At 31.8% G+C, this 20,341-nt stretch overlaps 2 protein-coding genes across 3 annotated transcripts in view; one reads left to right on the top strand and one right to left on the bottom strand.

The window, feature by feature from the left end:
• LOC144835071 (beta-mannosidase-like) overlaps nt 1-20,341 on the top strand; it is a 109,083-nt gene that overhangs the window by 26,391 nt on the left and 62,351 nt on the right. The window contains exons 1-13 of one of the 2 annotated variants that reach the window (XM_078690093.1): nt 6,156-6,172; nt 6,641-6,755; nt 7,857-8,003; nt 9,235-9,383; nt 9,849-10,051; nt 10,817-10,887; nt 11,107-11,285; nt 11,745-11,895; nt 11,983-12,287; nt 12,542-12,621; nt 12,928-13,118; nt 13,627-13,806; nt 14,426-14,523. In XM_078690093.1, coding sequence (XP_078546219.1) covers nt 6,644-6,755; nt 7,857-8,003; nt 9,235-9,383; nt 9,849-10,051; nt 10,817-10,887; nt 11,107-11,285; nt 11,745-11,895; nt 11,983-12,287; nt 12,542-12,621; nt 12,928-13,118; nt 13,627-13,806; nt 14,426-14,523 — 1,866 coding nt within the window. In that variant the 5' untranslated portion in view covers nt 6,156-6,172; nt 6,641-6,643. Of the gene's footprint in view, nt 1-6,155; nt 6,173-6,640; nt 6,756-7,856; nt 8,004-9,234; nt 9,384-9,848; nt 10,052-10,816; nt 10,888-11,106; nt 11,286-11,744; nt 11,896-11,982; nt 12,288-12,541; nt 12,622-12,927; nt 13,119-13,626; nt 13,807-14,425; nt 14,524-20,341 lie in introns of those variants that run through there. The other variant, XM_078690094.1, reaches the window with a different exon arrangement.
• LOC144835108 (uncharacterized) lies at nt 15,106-18,594 on the bottom strand. Its single transcript, XM_078690148.1, has 2 exons — nt 18,571-18,594; nt 15,106-17,867 (listed from the first exon to the last, which is right to left on the bottom strand). Exon 2 carries the CDS (start codon nt 17,577-17,579, stop codon nt 15,849-15,851), a length of 1,731 nt encoding a protein of 576 aa, XP_078546274.1. The 5' UTR covers nt 17,580-17,867; nt 18,571-18,594; the 3' UTR covers nt 15,106-15,848.

Genomic DNA, 20,341 nt, shown 5'->3' with positions numbered 1-20,341 from the left:
ATTATCGAATATGTATTAGTGATATTTAGGGTTTGTGAAGACCTATGACCCACGACCTATGGTTTCATATAAGGGTTCAATTCACATACGTTTGGTTTACTCCATTTTTGTCAAATCTTCGGATCTTCTTCTTGTATTCTGCTGATGATGTATCGTCGCGAGAAATGGACGGCGACTTGGGCAAATGATGTACTAATGTATTAATTTACACAAGTTCTGTGTCTATAAGTCGTCGCAACCTCCTTCCTTTATCTATATTATTCATCTGTACTAACGTTTAGTTCCCATACTACTACAAACATGGTTATACGTATTAAATGTGTTACATGTTTCACTTTCAAACAACTTTTGCCTGTATTGCATTAACATTATTACCACTTCGGAGCGACATCTTTAGTGTACTCAATAACTATTTTCCTTTAAACCAACATGGAAACTAATTTAGAGTGATGTGAATCATAATTCATTAATTGATTGTTTCTTATAATAATTATTTTTGTTATCAATCACGATTTTTGTTTTCAATATGTAGGCCTACTTCGTGATTGAACATGATTTTTCAAGTAAGTTTGGGTAAATTTGTCTGAAGTAATGACTTTTATGACGCCAACTTCCAATTATCATTAAAAATGTAACACTTTTTTTTTATAGTTGAGGAGTTGAAACAGAAATTTTGATAATACACGGATACAGGATGGTCTTATTAAATGAAAAAAAAAAAGATTTTTGTTTTTTATAATCAGAAAAAATTCCTGAAATTCAAAAATGGTAATTTTAATCGGAAAATAAACTTTTAAAAAATCGGTAAATTGTCTGAAATCGTCTCTTTGTTGTTGCATGTTTCAGTCCCATCATGTTGTTTTATGCTTAGTTATATTATGAAGTTCGTAAAGTGCATATATTCATTCTAGATAAATTGTGACTCTACAGCTCACTATGTCGGTCGGTCGGTTGGTCGGTCGGTCGGATGGTCAGTCGGTAAACACTAACTCAAATTTTAGCACGCGACTGCAGCCATGTATATGGCCTTGTTGATCATGTTTACGGTTAGTTTGTTACAGCAGTTCATTGGATCTTGTTTTTTGTTCGTTGAAAACAGCATGATTGTTGGTTCGTTACTTTGTTGGTTACTAGATTGTCCATTGGTATTTTGGTTCGTTTAGTTTTTGTAGTCAGTTAGTTTAGTTATAGTGATATCAATGTGTTGTGGTGGTTATTTTGTAGTTAATTTATTTCGTCAATGTGTTAGTAATTCGTTAGTTGGTTCACTGTTTTATTTTTTTTCGTTAGTTTTGAAATTCGTTTGTTGATTAGTTTGTAGTTCGCAGTTAGTTAGATTTAAGTTAAAATTGTTGATTCACTTATCCGCTTAAAAATCATAAATTATTGAAATAATTTACAAAAATGAAGAATTGAGGAAAAAAATATTTTTTTTTTTTTTTTCAATATGATGAAGCAACTGATGTTTACTAATTTCATTTTTTAATTTAATTTTCGTATGATCCACAGATAAAGTGATTCATATGTTGAAAATAAAATATTTAATCCTAATTCATTATTAACATTATAAAAATATAGACCTACTGTCTGTCCTCATTAGAAATATCAATTTCCTTCTGGATCTAAGCACACATGGTACCACGATTGAAGTGACTATTTGGCTAGGAGTAGTAGGCTAGAGCTCATGGCCGTTAAACATTAACATTTTTTTGTAGAAAATACTGATATTAGAAATCGATACGTCCAACAACGATTTTATATGTAGGCCAATTATTAATAATAAGATGGTATATTTTTACATGCCATTTATGGCCTATGAAACATAGTATTTTTAAAAGCAGCGTAGTACCCATTGTTCCGCCGTAGGAAGATGCAAATAAGGCCATTAGAAAATGTGTTATTTCTTCTTGTTGTTCTCATTTAACTTGTAAACATTTAGTTTTGCCTTTTGTTTGTAAACCTGCTCCACAATAGCTCCTCCTTAGTTTTAGTGTTACCACCTAGGTTGAACTGTTGTTTAAATTATATAACAGATAATGAACACTATAAAATATTTACATTTTTGCAAGCTTATTATTGATATTACCTTCTGCGTAAAAATTGAAAATGATTATCATATTTAAATGGACACGGTCGAGCTTCCTATTCCTCCAGTCAAAACAGCTGATGTGTAGGCCTATAACTGGCGCGTAGCCAGATTTCCTTCACTTCAAATACATACTAGGGTTATTAATGACAGTATGAACTTTCATTTATGAAAAATAAAATTTGCTCGAAACCAAAATAACATCATGCATAACTACTCAACAGTGAAAGGTTATTAGTGCGTCGATACTTTTATGTCCACTAACATTAAAGCTAAAGTCTGCGGTTTGGCACGATTTCGTAGCAAATACAATTTTAAGTCACTGTGTAGGCCTATATGCCAAATATTTTATATTATACCGTATTTATTTTTCACACCGTAGATTTTAAGTTAGCTATTATACAGTGCATTGTTTATGTCAACCATTATTTATGATTTGTTGTATGAGTGTTTTAATAATTGATTTATCAACATTCTTTTACGTTTGGATATATGTGAGTAGGCATATATCTGTACTTATGTACTTATTCATTAAAACAACAAAAAAACAAGAAGAAATATATAACATTTAACATCCCTTTGCTTAAGTCAAATAGTTAAGAAGTACAGTGCTTAAGTGAAAAACCGAGTCAGTTTTGTATATCTAAATGAACGTAAAGGAAAAACATATTTTGCTTGATTTATTTTGAAACCTGAAATAGAAATAATTTATGCCAGTTTGCTTAATTATTATATCTAAAAGGACAAGATACAAATGTGTATATGCGGTATGCAGTTGTCCATGACGCAGGATTAAACTGTGAATAAATGTAAAGTATTTAATAAAGGTCACGGGCATCAAAAAGTGTCACTGCAGACGCCATTCTTTCGGGTCCTGTCTGTTATGTAGGGGGTTGACCTAAGGGCTTAGAACGTTGGATGCGCTTCTATTCATTAGGGACTGTCCTACCCTCTTTTTTTTCATTGAATTGTAGATAGATTTCCATAGATTGCACCAGCCTGTGTGGGTTTAAAAGACTTTAGCCCATTAGCGTGAGATGGGTATTGGACTGTTGAATTTCGTAGAATTTCCACGATTAAGTACAATAATACTGGCTAATCTGGTGGTTCATAGCCACAATTTAGCAGATTAATAGTTACTTACTCTATTACAAAGTTACTTTTATAAAGTTACTTTCAGTGGAATGTAAAAGTTTTGTCATCATTCGCCACTTCGATTTGCAATATATTCTAAAAGTGTGTTTGTGTGTGTCTTTCACTGGACCAAATATATCTATTTTTATACTATTGTGATTATTAAAATCTATATTTTTTCAAGGCAATATCTCTTCTTAAGTACACGGTATTATACAAAACACCAATACATTTTTTCCGAATAATTGACAGGTAGTGCGCTATACTTAACAAACAGAACAGAATTGTTTAAAAAATATATGCAACAACCGTATGTACATCATTTGTATATTATTTGTATAGATTTAAAGTCAATTCACATCATATTTGTTTTTCTTTAGTCATGTCAATCTTTATTAAGCTATTTTAGGGCCTACATTATCTGTTTTCCATATCTTGATATAAACGGCAGATTAAAATGCATAGTGAAAAAGGGGCTTTACATCTTAATTGAGTTTAATTTCTGTCAACTGAAGGAATTATGCCAGATCCAAAACATCCACTCCGTAGAGATATTTATTCGGTTCTGCAACGCAATTCAAAAACAAATTGACTTTTTATGTGTAACGTAATAAAACCTGAGAAGAGTTAACAAAAATTAAAACTCTTGCCTAATAAAAATAGAAAATCCTTCTAAAAAATACAGATGATGGCACATAACCGAAATTTGTGGAGGGACCTGGTAAAATGTTCAATTGCGAGCGACCACACCCGATTACGGCACCATGTAAAAGTAACAATGCAGTAAACGATTTTCTGAATTTTTTGTTATCGTTTGTTTAGCATCTACCTTATAAATATATTTTTTTTTTTATATTTTCTTTAATGATTGTTTAAGATTGAGTGATTTCCATTTTTTATTTTAAAAAGTATATCATAAATGAATGGATATTTTACCTAATTTGAAAAAAAAACATTTAACTGTATAGTATTTTATGGTATATTTTATAATTTAACATTTATTTTCTATTTTACAATAATTTCTCTTACTTCTGTCTCCACTGAAACCTTTACTGGTTAATTGGCTGATCCATGAATGCAATAATATTTATTCATACGTTTTATCATGTATTCATTCATATATGTTCTCTATTTTGTTTGTATTATTGTGAATGCATCAATCAATCAATCAATCAATCAAGAAAGCAATAGAAACATGACATGGTACTCGCCTCAAATTCTATCACACAACTTGCAAATTAATGTACAGTAACTTTCATCTGGCAATCTTTTTCTTAAGGAATGCAATATTAAAATTGTTGAGTTTATGTTCATACATTGGTATATTCTCGTTCTACTTATATTGGATTTGATTTTATATTTTCATTGAATTATAACATAACTTGTATGGTATGCTGTTATATTATATAGCTATTTCTAAAAATAAAAAATCGGGTACGATAACTTTGGACGTTATCTTGAAAAAGATGCAAACAAAAATAATACTAAGTACAACTTGGCAATAATTATCATTTTTATGGTAATAAATATGTATTATGTTTACTTTGTTGTCGAGTACAATTATTTAATTGATTTTGAACAATACAATGTACTGTTAATAACGTACTTAAACATGTTTATTAAGTTTTTTTATGGATACACTCGTAAAGGTATATTAGATATTACGACTTCTGTGAAAATAGCCACCACAACCTGATCATAAAGTGTATGACTCATTGGTTTTAACAATAATAACTACTTTAAATGTAAGTCATAATTGCTATGGTTTCTTTTTTAATGGATTTAAAATATGAACGAGTCTAATGACTGCGTTAAAGTCATGTCATAAATTAATAAATAGTCAATAAACTTAAAAGCCACAAGACCACAGCACCCTGTAATGTAAAAATCGTTTCCTCGTGTTACTGTACATTGTGCCATAAAAGTTATGACGTAATCAAACCAGTTTGAAAAAAGTTTGATGTGCCCAAAAATGGTATTAATATGACATTATCATGTCCATTTATTTTTTTGTCACATAACGTTTTATAGTGTAGACAGAGCTTAAGGCAACATCATACACAAATACCCATCATATTGTATGTGCTACCAAATTGTTTCTCTTCAATGTTTTATATTCAGGGACATTCATTGCAAGAAAGAGGAAATGGTATTTTTGTTTACATTATTGGAATGTATTTCAATCAAAACCCGCATATTTTATAATATCAATACTAACGAAATGAGTGTAATTCCTAAAAATCTCTTCTCGATAACAAAAAAAAAACAAACAAAAGAAGTAGGCCTAATTTCTGAAAAAGATTAGCGAGAGAAAAAATAGGTCAATATTTCATCTCTGTTGACCGTTACTCCCAGCTATACAAACAGTTTACAATTTAATTATATTAGAGTTTTATTATTAGATCTAAGTTATTAACTAGGTCATTTGTTAAAATGTTATGTTTAACTGCCTCGGTTTTTAAAATTTGTAACAGCTTAAACAAACTTTGGAATTTCCTAATAAAATAAACAAAACAAAATGTTCGAAACTACGTCTAATAAAGAAAAATTAATTTTCATTTGAGAAAAACCCCAGATAAATCTTATGCCAGTTTCTAGTAATGTGAATGAAGTTTGCAGTTCGAAAAAACACATGAGAAAAAATGCCTATATACTTTTTCGTAGGTAAGCAGCCCGGTAAGCAGTGTAGAAAACATGAATTGTTTATTAGTTATATTCCGCTACCTTATTGAATATGAATTAAGTGTGACGTAATTATCCAGGGTAGCGATAGTTCACGTGCTTCCAATATCAAGTTGTTTACATTGTGCCAAGTACAGTATTCAAACACATATACTACACAATTGAATAATGTTATCAAAGAAATTGATATAGCAGCATGTACTGTAACAGTGCAACGTTCAATCATCTAATTTTCATATTTCTTATCTCAGCGTAGAAACCGCATACAATGTAAGTTCTAAAAATCTCTCCCATATTAAGGTGGTTTTAGTTTTTAAGAGTGTCACTATAACCGTTGTAGTAGCCTAGTATTCCTGTTGTTATCAGCCGAGGTGTTCTTAGTTTATGAATAAAATAATTAAGTCATGCAATTTGATTACCAATACAAAAGTAGGCCTAAATTATTGACTGGGTTTTAGCTTCCAAATTCTCACTCTCTTTCTAACCTTAGATGTGTAGCCTACAATGGTAGTGTAATACTTTTGAACCATTACAATAAGGGCTCTATGACCAAGAGTTCCTTGTTTACACTATATCTCGCCGTTTATCTATTAATAGCTCTGCTTATTAATAGGCCTAACTCGTATTCAGTACTTATTTTGGGTAATAATCTAAGCCAACTAACGTGCATTGTTGCTATCAATATACTTAATTTAACTGTTTTTTTTTAACTTGTACAAATTGGAATTCTATTTTTAGTTGATGATGTCATGCCTTCGCAACTTGTTCGTGTTTTGCACCCTCATCGTTTACAGTCTTTGTGAGATTAAAGTAGACTTGAATGGAGAATGGAAATTAGAAGACGCAAATGAAAGTAAGTACTAAACACTAAATGTCGAAAACACAGTCGTTGTGACATCGTAATTTGGCATGCTTCTTTACCATCGAGCGTTCCAAGCTGGCTATTATAACAATAGTTTAGCTTAAGTCAAGATTTAAGAAGTGCTTAAGTGAAAACTGAGACTTTATAGAGATCTTGTAGGCCAAATTGGCTAATTGAAGGTGATGTGGCTGGAAAATAAATCTTTCATGCCTAAACTATAGCCCTACATATAAATTATAATGTCTACAATAATGATATACATACGTAGACTGTTTTCTTTTAAAAGTGAAATCTACATTGGAAACCATGACTCAATCTTCCGATGATGTATACTGATAAGGAATGTCTGCATAATATAACATTACCAAACTACAGAAATCATGATTAGTTTACCTGTTATGCAAAATAGGTTAACATTTAATATTCACATGCCAAGATTTATTGTAGACCGTATCTACAGTATTCGTCATTTTCATCAACAGAACTGTCGGCAAAAATGTATGTCTCATAGAGACTTTTAGCTTTGAGATTTCTCGTGTTATGAACATTTATCTGGTTTTCGTTTAGTGTAAACAACCCATACTTCCCTCCCACATATGAATACATTAGTTACGCACTAGCAATTCTATTTCAATGAATTGATTGCTGGGACATAAATTTGCACTACGACCCGAGATGGAGCCACAAACAAGGGGCAACAGACTCTTTGCGTTATAGTAATAGTTTTGCTTTAGTTTCCCCTGACCATTGTGCTTTGTTTCTGTTCTGTTCTGTATCTGTTTATTGGTCGAATAAATAAATGAAATGAAAATGAAATTGCCATAGATAAAATAAATAATTCTCTATGTTCTGTTTATCATTCATCATGGACAATTGAATGGGAATGATTTGTATTAATCTAAGATAAAAGGTACATTTTATTATGTATTTTGCCGACGATACAAATCTATATCATTCTATATTATGTGTCGTTCAAATTGAACACGTTTTTTTCTTTGTTTTAATTTTTAAATGTGTTTATTGTTTTAATATTATACTTGTAAATAGTAATTTATGTGTAGTAAATAAACTTACTATTGATTATTTTGACAGCAATATCAACAAGCGTTGTGGTACCTGGTAGTGTCCATACAGCATTGATATCAAATGGAATAATCGGTGACCCTTATTTTAGGTTCAATGACCTTGAGTATAGATGGATTGTATACACAAATTGGACGTTTAGTCGTATTTTTAGTAGTAAGTATCACATTAAATACAGTACTGCAAATTATATATAATGTGAGATTCAGGATCTCGGTATGCGGGGGTCTGCATATAGGCTTATTGTAGGCCTAAGGATTGAACTGGTTTTTAGAAGCTTTCAATGCCTTTGCCTGCATTACTCCGTTCTTCAGATTGGTAGATTAGTCGTTGATCATGACTACGTAAATGAATATCACACACAGTAGGCCTGACACTATTTAGAGAATTGTCTCCCTGTCGGTTGATCATGGCAGGCGTCCTATAGCCCATAGAGGGCCTACTTCGAATTTCCTCTTTCCTGAAAACTCAAGACTAATTACATTTAAACGTTTCTACAGTATTAACAATTTTAGGTATACGTTGGAAAATATATTTTCCGTTTATTGTAACGTGTGGCAGTACTACAATGTAGCCCTAAAGCTATTATTTGATTTTCCATTGATTTCTATAAAAAACAAACCTTACGTGCTATGTAACAAGAGTAGGCCATATTGATTCTTTAAAATGAGGGTTACGACGTTTTTTCTCCCTCTGCTATGGCGACAGAAAGTAAGATTTTCTCAGACTCTGGTCCCAAGGCCTTTAATTTGTACACAAAAATATGTAAATCAAAATTAATTTTCTCAGAGGGTGGGAAGACCTTCAACTTCGATTTCCTTTTAAGTTAAAATTCAATTTTCCTATCCACTGCATCTATTTCTTATAGACTGTCCCCATTGGCTTGGTTACTTTAAAAAAACATATTTATGTTATTATGCATTTATATTAATAGGCTATATATATATAGTTAATGAGTTAGTATCTCTTTTTCAAAAATAAAGACAAGCAGCTAAATACTACAGAATATCCACTTTAATTTTAATGTAATATACTTTATATTTGATTCCATATGAATTTGGCCGAGATATTTGGGAGGAACAAAGTAGCATGACTTGATATTATAATGTCAGTATTTCTAACATTCCATACTTCAATTGAATTCAAATCACAGAGACCCAGATCAACTTCTTTCTTTGGGTGATGCACATACAAAGATACAACCTAATAAAATGTTAACATCTTTAAATGTTATCTACAGAAAGGTTACTAGAGTGTATGTTAAACACACTTGTTCCCACGATCTTTCCTCCTTCCATCTTTAAACGGGCTTCTTTATTTTTTTTCGGAGGAAGGCATGTTTGTTTGTAAGTGTACAACATGTAACAATAAAATTGTCTTTTTGCAGTACCGAGTAATATTACGTCAGTGTCGACTGTACAGTTAGTATGCGATGGTTTGGATACAATTTCGACAGTGTTTATCAATGGCCACCGTGTTGGCAATTCTGTTAACATGTTTCTTAGATACATTTACAACATTGGGAAATTTGTTAATGTAAGTACTGACACCTAGACTTGTATCCAAAAGATTTACAATAGTCAGTTAGATACTATCTAGTGACAGTTATAGATTTGGATAAAGTACAGTACACATACTGTTATATTGTGCAATCAACAGTGATTTAAAAGGTTTACACCGACACATTCGATCTCCATCACTAATTGACTTAGTTTTATTCGGTTATACGAACTAGGTAAAATCTAGTGCAGGCCATGTAAAATTTCTTTTATTCTCTTAGTTGGGAAATATTATTTATTCATAAAGATTCATACTATTTTAGATTTTAGAAAAAAAAGAGAGAATTTTCCTGTTTCAATTCATATAGCTAGCTGTTGTGCAGTTTTTAAAGGGCACTTATCACGACGCCTCCAATTCCCCTTCCCCTTCAAATAAACTATAATACTTCCCTGCTACTTTGTTTCTATTGAAGCATTTACGATATGATTATTCTCAACCTAGCCTGGAGAAAACACAATACGAATTGAGTTCGAATCACCAGTGTCATACGCAGCGAAACAAGCAGCCGCACACAGCCAGTATAATGTACCACCAGCCTGCAATCCCCCTGAATACCAGGGATTCTGTCATCCGAACTACATTCGAAAGGAACAATGTTCGTTTAGTTGGGATTGGGGTCCAGCATTTGCACCAGTAGGAATTTGGTAAGTGTTTGTTTGTTTGCTTGTTTGTAATATTTATTGTATTATCAATAATATCCACAATACAATACATTATAATTTGAAATTAACAAAATCATACAGAAACTAAATAATTATAACTATTATGGTATAGCAGAGGATAACCCTTTAAGCTGGGAAGCTTGCTTTAGAAGGGGTCCACGACAATTATAAAATGAACATAAAAACTTTTGATTAAAAACATTAAAATAAATAATGTTTGTTAAAGCACTGTGTGTGCCTACTTAGCACTTTCACTATGAAATAGGCCTAATCTTTGTTTTTCCTGTTGATATGACCAAAAAAATGCCTTTTAAACAATGCATTAATTTGGCATATAATGTAGACTAAACACTTACCAATGATGTACTTAATTCATCAATATTGCTTAGCATTTTCCCTGAAGCAATAACATAGTTACAAGGGTACCACACGTTAATTATTTCATTTTCGCTTTTTAAAATTCATAATGAAATATATAATTTATAAACGTTTGTTTTTGTACCATATTAAACAAATATGCATGTGTTACCGGTAGATATTATAATACTATTATTATATTAACTAATTAATTCGTAATGGTACTGTTTTCCGTAATAATAATTTTCAAAACGTGGATATATTGTGTTAATGATAATTATGGTACAATTACTCAATTATATATTATGTTAATGTTTTACCAGATAACATATTTACACCTGTTCAAATTTTAAAAATCGTTAAAAAAAAGTATTGTTTTTATTTGAACAGGAGAAACATCAGTGTTGAAATGTTCCAGGCTGCTGCGATACGGGATGTAACGGCAATTCCTATTCTCTCAAGTACGTCTCAGGACTACCCTTGTTTACAACATTTCATGAAGCTTGCATAGTAAATGTGGCTTAGGATAGTAAACTGTTATTTTAATTAAGTGTTTTGTAAACTTCACCTCGTTAATTAATAGACAAATTAACTCTTAGTATCGTTCTTGTGGCATTATTGTGACATGCATCGGCAAGCGGCAAAATATTCCATTTCTGTTTCCTTATTTTATCAAATAGGTTCAAAGGATATAAAATGGTCTCTAAACGTAACAACTTATTTGGAAACAGGATCTGTATCAAAAGCTGAGGGGGAAATTGTTATACGTTTACCACAACTTGGTGTAGTGAACACAACGTCTGTAACACTAAAATCAGGATCAATTTCGACACATAATGCTCATTTTGACGTTCCTATGGTAAATATGATTATTCATGTTCTTCATCAAGATATTTGAACAAATACAATTTTGAACAGTATTCTGTGTATCTACTTTATAACAGTTTCAAGTAGCTAAAATTCATTGGCCATTCGCAATAAACATTAAAGTTTCGTTAAGTTATCTATTAAGAATCTTAATTAGAAATGTTTATTATACCAGTATCCGTAGTTAGTCCACTCGTGTAGTAACATTTGAATTGTTTCAGATCCTATAACTGCACAGATTTTTGGTCATACTGTACTAAAGACCACACTCTTAAAAAAACCAACCACACTATGTTACTAAACAGGGATTTTATCATTACATGATATTCTGTCTACCATTATATGACATCTTTTTCTTACTCTTTTACTGTTTTTGTTTTGATGTTGAAAGTCTCGTCTGTAAAGTTTGTATGAGCAAAGAAAAATCACATTCAATAAACGTTCTTTTTAGGCAAAGACTTGGTGGCCAATTGGTTATGGCAGGCAACCACTGTATGTGGTGTCAATGATGTTCACCAGCTCTTCTGGTGAAGTTTCTGTAAAGAATGTGACGATTGGTTTCCGAACAGTGCAACTTATTCAAGATGCTCTACCAGGAAAAGGTACTGTTGATATTTTTTAATTTAATCTATACATTATTGTGTTTTTCAAATTAATTTTCTAACGTGAATGTGATATATTTTTCTTAGGAAACACGTTCTACTTTAAAATCAATTACCAATACATATTCCTAAAGGGTGCAAATTGGATTCCAGTGGATGCTTTTCAGGAGAGAGTGACAAAAGATCGTCTAAAGAATCTCTTCCAATCGGCAATAGATGCTAATATGAATACTCTTCGGGTTTGGGGAGGGGGAATATATGAAAAGGATGAATTTTACAAACTTGCGGATGAGAGTGGTATATTGATCTGGCAGGATATTATGTTTGCTTGTGCAATGTATCCTACCGGGGAAGATTTCTTGTTGACAGTTGACAGTGAAGTTGAATATCAGGTATGTTACAACAATACTGTTTTTTTCTAAACAGGTTACCTCCTTACAGGTGTTGACCATTGAAGTGTAAGGTAGCATGTTCTACGTTTAACTTAATAAGGAAGAATGCTACGATTTGGGACTACATTTTATTAATTTGTTTCACATCATTCTTTCTGTTTTATTCTTGACACTGGTCTTATTCCGACGTGTCAACCTTTTTTTATAAACGCATTAAGTAATAACTAAGTGTTGTTACTATTGTTAATTAACAGGTTAGGAGGTTAAGCAAGCATCCGTCTGTGATAGCTTGGGGAGCTAACAATGAAAATGAGGGCGCACTAAGAGAAAATTGGTACGTGTTCAACAAAATGTTAAGACAACGTTTACCAATATCAACTTCAGTAGAGGGATTATTGTTTAAACAACATAACATTCAGATATGATAAATTGGAATAAACAATTAGTATTCCTTTCATAAATTTATGTTCTACCATTATGGTTTGATGAATTACTGTGGGTCTATAAATATTATTTCCACTAAAATTGTGGATAAACTTGAGTATATTTATATACAATTATTTTTATAGATAAAAATAATAAGTGCTCACCTAAGTTAGTCAAGTAACCAACATGTTTTATAAAATAATCATTTTGGCAGGTATGGGACAAGATCTAACTTCAGTCTTTACAAAGCAGACTATATTAAATTGTATATATCAACTATACGACAACGTTATTTAGAACAGCACACCAACGTGCCAATTGTAAGCTCAAGTCCATCAAATGGAGTCGAGACGGAGAAGGAGGGATGGGTGGCTAACAACCCAAAAGACCCATTGTATGGGGATGGTAAGTTTTTATTTGTTATTTTAACTGTGATACTTGAATACAAATAATACCATTAATCAACCCCTAAAAAGGTACCTGGACCTACTTAGAACCAATAGGCATGCAAGGTCACAACTTTATGTAATGTCAACATTATGTTAATAAACAGAAAGTGTCGATATACCCAACAGTTGCACCAGGACCCAGACAAACCTTACAGCCCTTCAGGGACATACATCACGCTGATATACCGGTAACCGCATCATAATCCTCTGTTCCTGTCTACATTGATACCGTATTATCGTATTGTATTGTATTGTATTATAAGAAGTACGAGTTTGAATAAAGTATTAATACCAAGCGAGTAGAGTCTCTCATTAGATGATTACAGTAAATTAAGGATAAAAATACTTTCATAGCAATTCACATTCTCCAGTATCGTGCCAGAAATTCGTTATTAATTATATGCACTTGAGTAAGCTACAGTAATTTGTCACACTGTATAAATGTTACTATACCTTACTTTCAGTACATTACTACAACTACGTTGATGATTGTTGGAATGTAAGCATTTATGACACACCCCGATTTGCCAGTGAATATGGCTACCAATCTTTACCGTCATTCTCAGCAATCAAAAGCGTTTCGAATCCAGAAGATTGGAGCTACAACAGTACATTCAGTCTCCATCGGCAACATCATCCCAAAGGTAAATCCCACACCGAATATGTTTAATAAGTGTTTTATTCAGATTTATGATAACGTCATGATGTTCACGTCTGGCTTGTTTGTTTTATTTGCCAAGAATTACAAATAAATATATTAATCACTGTTCTATCAGATACTGGTGGTAATCCCCTGTAAAAGTATCTTTTCGTGAACCAGTTCACCGGGGTAACCCCAACTCGTCTCGAGTGATGAACTTAGTTCTTTAAAGTGCACACACTTTTAAAACACTGGACCTACGGTTTATAGTTCTTATCCGAGAACACTTGTTCCACCACCAGAACTAGGAGCGGAGCCTGGAACCCACCATTTATATATGCCGACATGTTTATACTAAGGATGTATTGTTCCCAAAAAACTTGAAAAATTGATAAATAGTATGTGATATTAAAATGACACACAGGGACAATACATTTACGTTGTCCTTTCCATGATATACAGTTTTATTTTATAACGTTGTTGTTGCAGAAAAATACAAGTGTGGTCGTATCACAGATCTTTGTTTTTGTCGTAAAAGTGTCGCCAAATAATAGAGAATTAATAATTATTTTATTTATGTTTATATTTTACTCATATTTATAATTGTACGGTATCTGTTGTAGGAAATTCTCAAATGATTTCGATGATAAAGAAACATTTCACAATTCCAGAAACTAACGATTCCCTAGCAGATTATAAGAATATGATATATTTAACACAGGTACGTACATTGAATTTCCATTGTTGCCACAGGCGGCTTAAGTTTACACTTACTGTTTTTATTAGGGAGTTTGTGCAAAAATACAGTCTGGTTAAAAAGCCTAAAATACATGAATATGCATGAGGCGATGACGTAAGAAGTGTCTTGATTATAATTTCACGAAAACAGTGTTTTTTTCTGATCCAGTAAATAGCAACTTTTTTCATGTAGTCTGCCTACTACATGAAACAATTTGTTTTATATTTGCTTATTTATTTTATTTTGTATTTATTTATTTTTTTTTGGCCGTGGAAGAGTTATTTGTAGGGTTATGTTCAGCACAGCACAAGCTTTAACTTTAAAAATAATTATGTTTAATGAAACATGTATAGACTCTTTCTACATTTCGCTTTTGCTTATATAGATTCGTTAATGATTTTGGTTTCCGTCATAAAGAGCGATTTTCATTTTCCGACAGCAGCCAAAATAAATCGAAAAAGTGTTTATCTTGGGGAGCTATAATAGGCTAACAATTTAATTTGTCTTTGTCCAATCAGATGACGTTATGATTTGTAAACGATTGTATTGTTCCTATTGATCACGACGTCATTTGATTAGATTATAAAAAAAATAGTTATATTATAATAAAGACAGCTAAAATGGTTATCCTATAATTGGGATGAAACTTTTCTAAATTTAAGAAAATGTATGTTTATCTTTTTATCTTCGTTTTTATCGTCCGTAGTATAAACAGACCACAATAGTGATAACACACCAATAAAAACATTCAATTTAATATGCATATTATTTAACATATCAATAATTTTATTTTAAATCTGAATATGTAATTGAAAATCAAACTACTTAACATATTTACATTACTCAATATAAACACTAACACAATCTAACAGTAAATCAGTAGAATTAAATAAGGTTATTTGGAAATGCTATCTGTTTCCAGGTCTTGATATTTTACAGTAGAGTAGTGGACAAAAGTAGGGTATCTGCATGACTGCTCATTTCTCAGCTTGCGTCATGGAAGCGACCCATAGTCTTCAATGCAATTTGAAAAATAAATACAGTAGTAGCCTAAAGTTATCAATTTATGTTCTTTTCGCTACCCGTTAAAAGTAACTATTGACATAAGAGAAAAATTTAAAATAAATACCAAGTGAAAGAATGTTTGGCTGAGTAATGATGGCTATTATGGTTTAAACCAACCTACTAACGGAAAATAAGTTTGCTATACATTCGTAAATCATATTTTTGTATTTTTTTTCGTAAATGATATTTTTTTTAATACATTAGATTTTATGATTTTGTTTTAGAATAAAGCATTTTGCACTTTAGTAATTAAATATTTTAACATTATTTGTTCCAAAATTTGCCACAGCTAATCTCCTTGGGTTATAGCTTATTACAGTTATTCCACCTGGAGTATCGATGTTATCATTTACGGAATCGATTCGTTTTATAAAGATACCATTCTTATCAAACAATTGTAGTTTATGGTCACTGACAACAATCAGATTTTCATACTTGTCCATTACGATACATTTAGGGTTCCAAACTTTACCATCTTCCTTTCCCCCGCTTACAATTGTTTTCATAAATGCACCATTGGAATTAAACATTTGAATTTTATGAGTCTTCCAATCAGGAACTAATAAATTATCTTCCCTGGTTATAATTACATCATGTGGGGTATCCAGTGTATCCATTGAACCTATCTTTCTAATTAACCTCCCATCATCAATATTAAATTGATAAACATAGTGCTTTTCTCTGTCTGCAACATACAGATTTCTTGTTAAAATATTCAGTGCCAAGCCAACTGGGTATTCTAGTATTCCCTGACCAACTGTATTGATTACTTCAAACTTATTAGTACAAATTACAACATTCTGGTTTTGCCCATCGCTAAAAGCAAAATGACTATTTCCCACTTTATGTATCTTATAGATATTGACACCTGGAATTTGTATGTTGGCAATAAATGAACCTGATTTGTTAAATTTTAACAACTCATTACAATGGCTTGATACTAACATACAGCCATCTTTATCTAATTTCACATCTGTTACTTTGCGTCTGTTGTCTTTTTTAAGTGATTGTATGTCTTCAATGGTACGTACAAGAGTTGGTACAACTGTGATATTCACTGGTGATCCTTTGACGCTAGAAACACCATTTTTAATGTCCATCTTCCATTCACCCTCCTCATTGCATCTTCCTTTTATTTTATACTTTCCACTTCCCATGAATTCTACCTCATCAACAACAATATTGTCACGTGATGGAGTTATCAAAGTAGCAGACAGTGGGCATGTATCGTCACATTCATTCAAGTTTTCTACCTTCACCGAAAATGGTTGCCCCTCTGTAACAGTAATAGTTTTATCATCTTCGATAATGCTGTACCTGTTATCGACACTTTTGATTTTCCCGAGGCCTTTAGAAATTACAGCATTCAGCTCTGTATTTATTGAGAAGTTTGGTGTAAGATTGTTAACATACGAGGAAAACTTGTCTTTCATTTGATTGACATTTTGCTTAACACCTTCAACATCTGATTTGTATTTAGCAAGTACGGTTTTACTTTCCGGTTTGTCCGTCATTTCTGTTACTGATGTCTTCATACTTTGTAACTGCATTTGATGTGATTCGAGTTCATTTACTTGACTTTTATTGAATTCCTCTCTTTGTGTACATACAGTTTTAAGGTCCATCATTAGTTTCTCGCCTTCCTCTTTAACTTTTTTAACAACACCTTCTACATGTTTTACAATCAGCTTGTTTATGTAGTCCACGTGTGACTTGAATTCTCTGTCATCGCTAATTATGGAATTAAAAATAGTTTCTAATTCTTGGTTGACATCTTTAATTGACTTGATAACTTTGGTTACGTTTATGTCAAATTCATCTACTGAATAAGGTTTGGTATCATGCTTTGCTGTATAACACGTCATAAAATGATCACAGTCTTTACATGCACTTTTGGTACACGTTGTACAATACCGTTCTAGTATGTTATCAGGATGATCTTGACATCTTAATTGTACCTCTTGACTCGACATCTGTATATATAATGTATGTATAATATATGATTTTTAGTTTTCAGCAGGTTAACTTTCTAGTGTGTCAAATAAAGAAATATCTTCAATTTGTATTCTTATTGTTCAATAGCTTTATCTAGTGCCTTTTTTTTTTCTTTTAGCTAATTCAACATGATACGAACTTCTTTAATACTTAACTTCCTCGTAGTTCAAATCCTTTGTAGTAGAGTTAGGTTTAGCAATGATTATCATGCAAATACACAGGAAATAGTTCACTATGACCTTTAAACTTGATCGTAGTTAAATTACCTATAATAACAAATTGCCAAAGACACTCACAAGCAATAACACAATAAATATAATATGTAATATTTACAAGGGGAAAAAGAGAGTCGATCCCCATCTCTTTTCGTTTAGTGTACCATTAAGTTCTGTAACGTGCACTGTATATGCACACGGGACCAACGCCTTTATGTCCCATACTAGATGCGAGACTAAGACGTTAATAAGAAAACAAAATCATTTCTGTCAAAATCCAGTGTTTTTGTCGAGTGATATTGATTTGTAGTACCAAACACTAGCATAATACACTGAAAAAACGTCTTGTTGCTTTTGAGATAATCATGTGGCAATTACAGTAGCACAATGTTAATTGTTATCCTTTGGAATAATGAATAATAGTAAAACACCCAATTTACGGCACTTTAGGCTTATATAGATTTCATAGATTTCTCCAGTATCATAGGAATATGTGATAGGCCTAATACAATATCACACGTGTTTCACATGCATCTCCCATTATATACCACAACCTAACCCTTAACCTAACCTTACATGATAAAGCACCACATATGATAGGAATGAGAAGCTGTATTACTAAATATATATACAGCACTGAGAATCGAGTGACCAGACATGCTTTAAAGTTTCCAGCCGCATACTAGCATCTAGTTTACTAAACAAATATAACATAATGTCTACATCTATCAGCTTACTTACGTACGCAACTTACCTTATTTATATTAATATACATATAAGTTCCAGTCTCAACCTTACGTGCCGTTATGTAGTGAGGTTAAAAATTAATATTAACCTGCAAGAATAATGCGGTATGTATATATTCGCGCGCATAATCTTTGTTATTTGGTCACCGATGCGGTACCCACAAACTTGTGTTTTGACAATAGATACTTAGTATATTATATACTTCCTTGGGATTACTGCACCGATGTAGGTGAATTGGATAGTAACATCTGTATACAGTATTGCTGTAGTCCTGCATAATCTTAGTTCATAATTGTGTTCTGTTTAATTTTTTTCACCTTTTTACTCACTTTGTCTCTGGAACAGAACATTACGTTGCATTGTAAATAAAGTAGGCCTACAATTCATATTTTATAATGCAAATGTATATATAAAGTAAACCTGTGTTTTTTTAATGTAAGAAGAAATGTATTTCAAATTTAGCAGCAATGAGTTTAACCACCGGGAAAACATATATTTTAATGGATTATAATAATTTAAAAATATATGTAAAGAATACAGTAAATTATTAATTTGTGAATAACATTTTTAAAATGTCATATTGGCTTAACGTTTTCTTTTAATTGATGCTTGCGGGTGGACGGAGAGAAATATTAAATCTTGACCAAGTACATCTGGATATTTCCATGTTTCGCGTTAACCTCCTATATGTACAAAACATAGAAATAAAAAATGTCAGTCATCAGTCAAATAAAATCAAATATTAGGGGCTTTTAGATTTTCACGTCGATTATGTCGACTGCTACCACTTGTTCAGTGGCATTTTGACGTTCGCTCTTTGACATGAGTACGAGTGAACGTATGACGTCATAACACTGCAAAAGTGTACCAAAATCATGGCCGAAAATGGTCACGATGTTTTTTTGAGAATGTAGTAAAGTGAATTATTGTACTTTTGGTGCAAGTTATACAAAAGCGTTCCACTGTGTTAATAGGATAGTGGTCTTGACATCTGAATTGAAACTCTTGACTCGACATCTGTAAACAATATATATATTATAGAATTATCTCCATACTATCTGTTTCCGAAGTATTATAGTAACATTTGGTTATACAGCATCTCATTTAAATATCACATGTGGTGCCTGTATCATGTAAGGTTAGAATAAGGGTTAGGTTACTAACTAGAAACATGTGAAACACAGGTAATGCTGTATTACCAAATATTCCTATGATACTTCGGAAATAGATACAGTACCGAAAATCGGCTGAATTAATTTAGAACATGTTAACATTATGTATAGTGTATTGAATTTGTTAAAACATGTTTTGGTGTTGATTACCTTAACTCTAAATCTTCACTGTCCAATGTTCTTTTGTTATTATTTTGTTAATTTAGCATGTGACTTATTTTCTTGATATAATTCTGGTACGTAGTTATAACCTTTAGTTTTAATGGAGTACGTTAACAGTGCGATAATAGTATGGTTTAGGCGAGGTAGCGCTGACGTTATCGAAAATACTACTTATTGATAATAGTATCTAAGGACAAGAAACGTACTTTTTTCCGACGGCAGTTTTTTTCTTCTTTTTGTTTTTGTTTTGCTCAATGGCAGAAAGTTTTTTTCTTGAAGTATGTTGATGAGAATATTAATAATATTTTGAGTTGTCTTCAATGGCTGTATGGTAGTTTGTTTCGGTGGTGTAGTGTCATATATTCATTCTACAGCATAATAGAGATGAGGTGAGAAGACGATATGATCAAAATTCTGACCAAAAAAAACATTTTTAAAATGCAG

This window comes from Antedon bifida, chromosome 2 (assembly GCF_963402885.1).
Source record: "Antedon bifida chromosome 2, ecAntBifi1.1, whole genome shotgun sequence".
Classification (NCBI taxonomy): domain Eukaryota; kingdom Metazoa; phylum Echinodermata; class Crinoidea; order Comatulida; family Antedonidae; genus Antedon; species Antedon bifida.
Note: the sequence above shows the minus strand (reverse complement) of the source record. Positions and strands in the feature narration are given on the sequence as shown.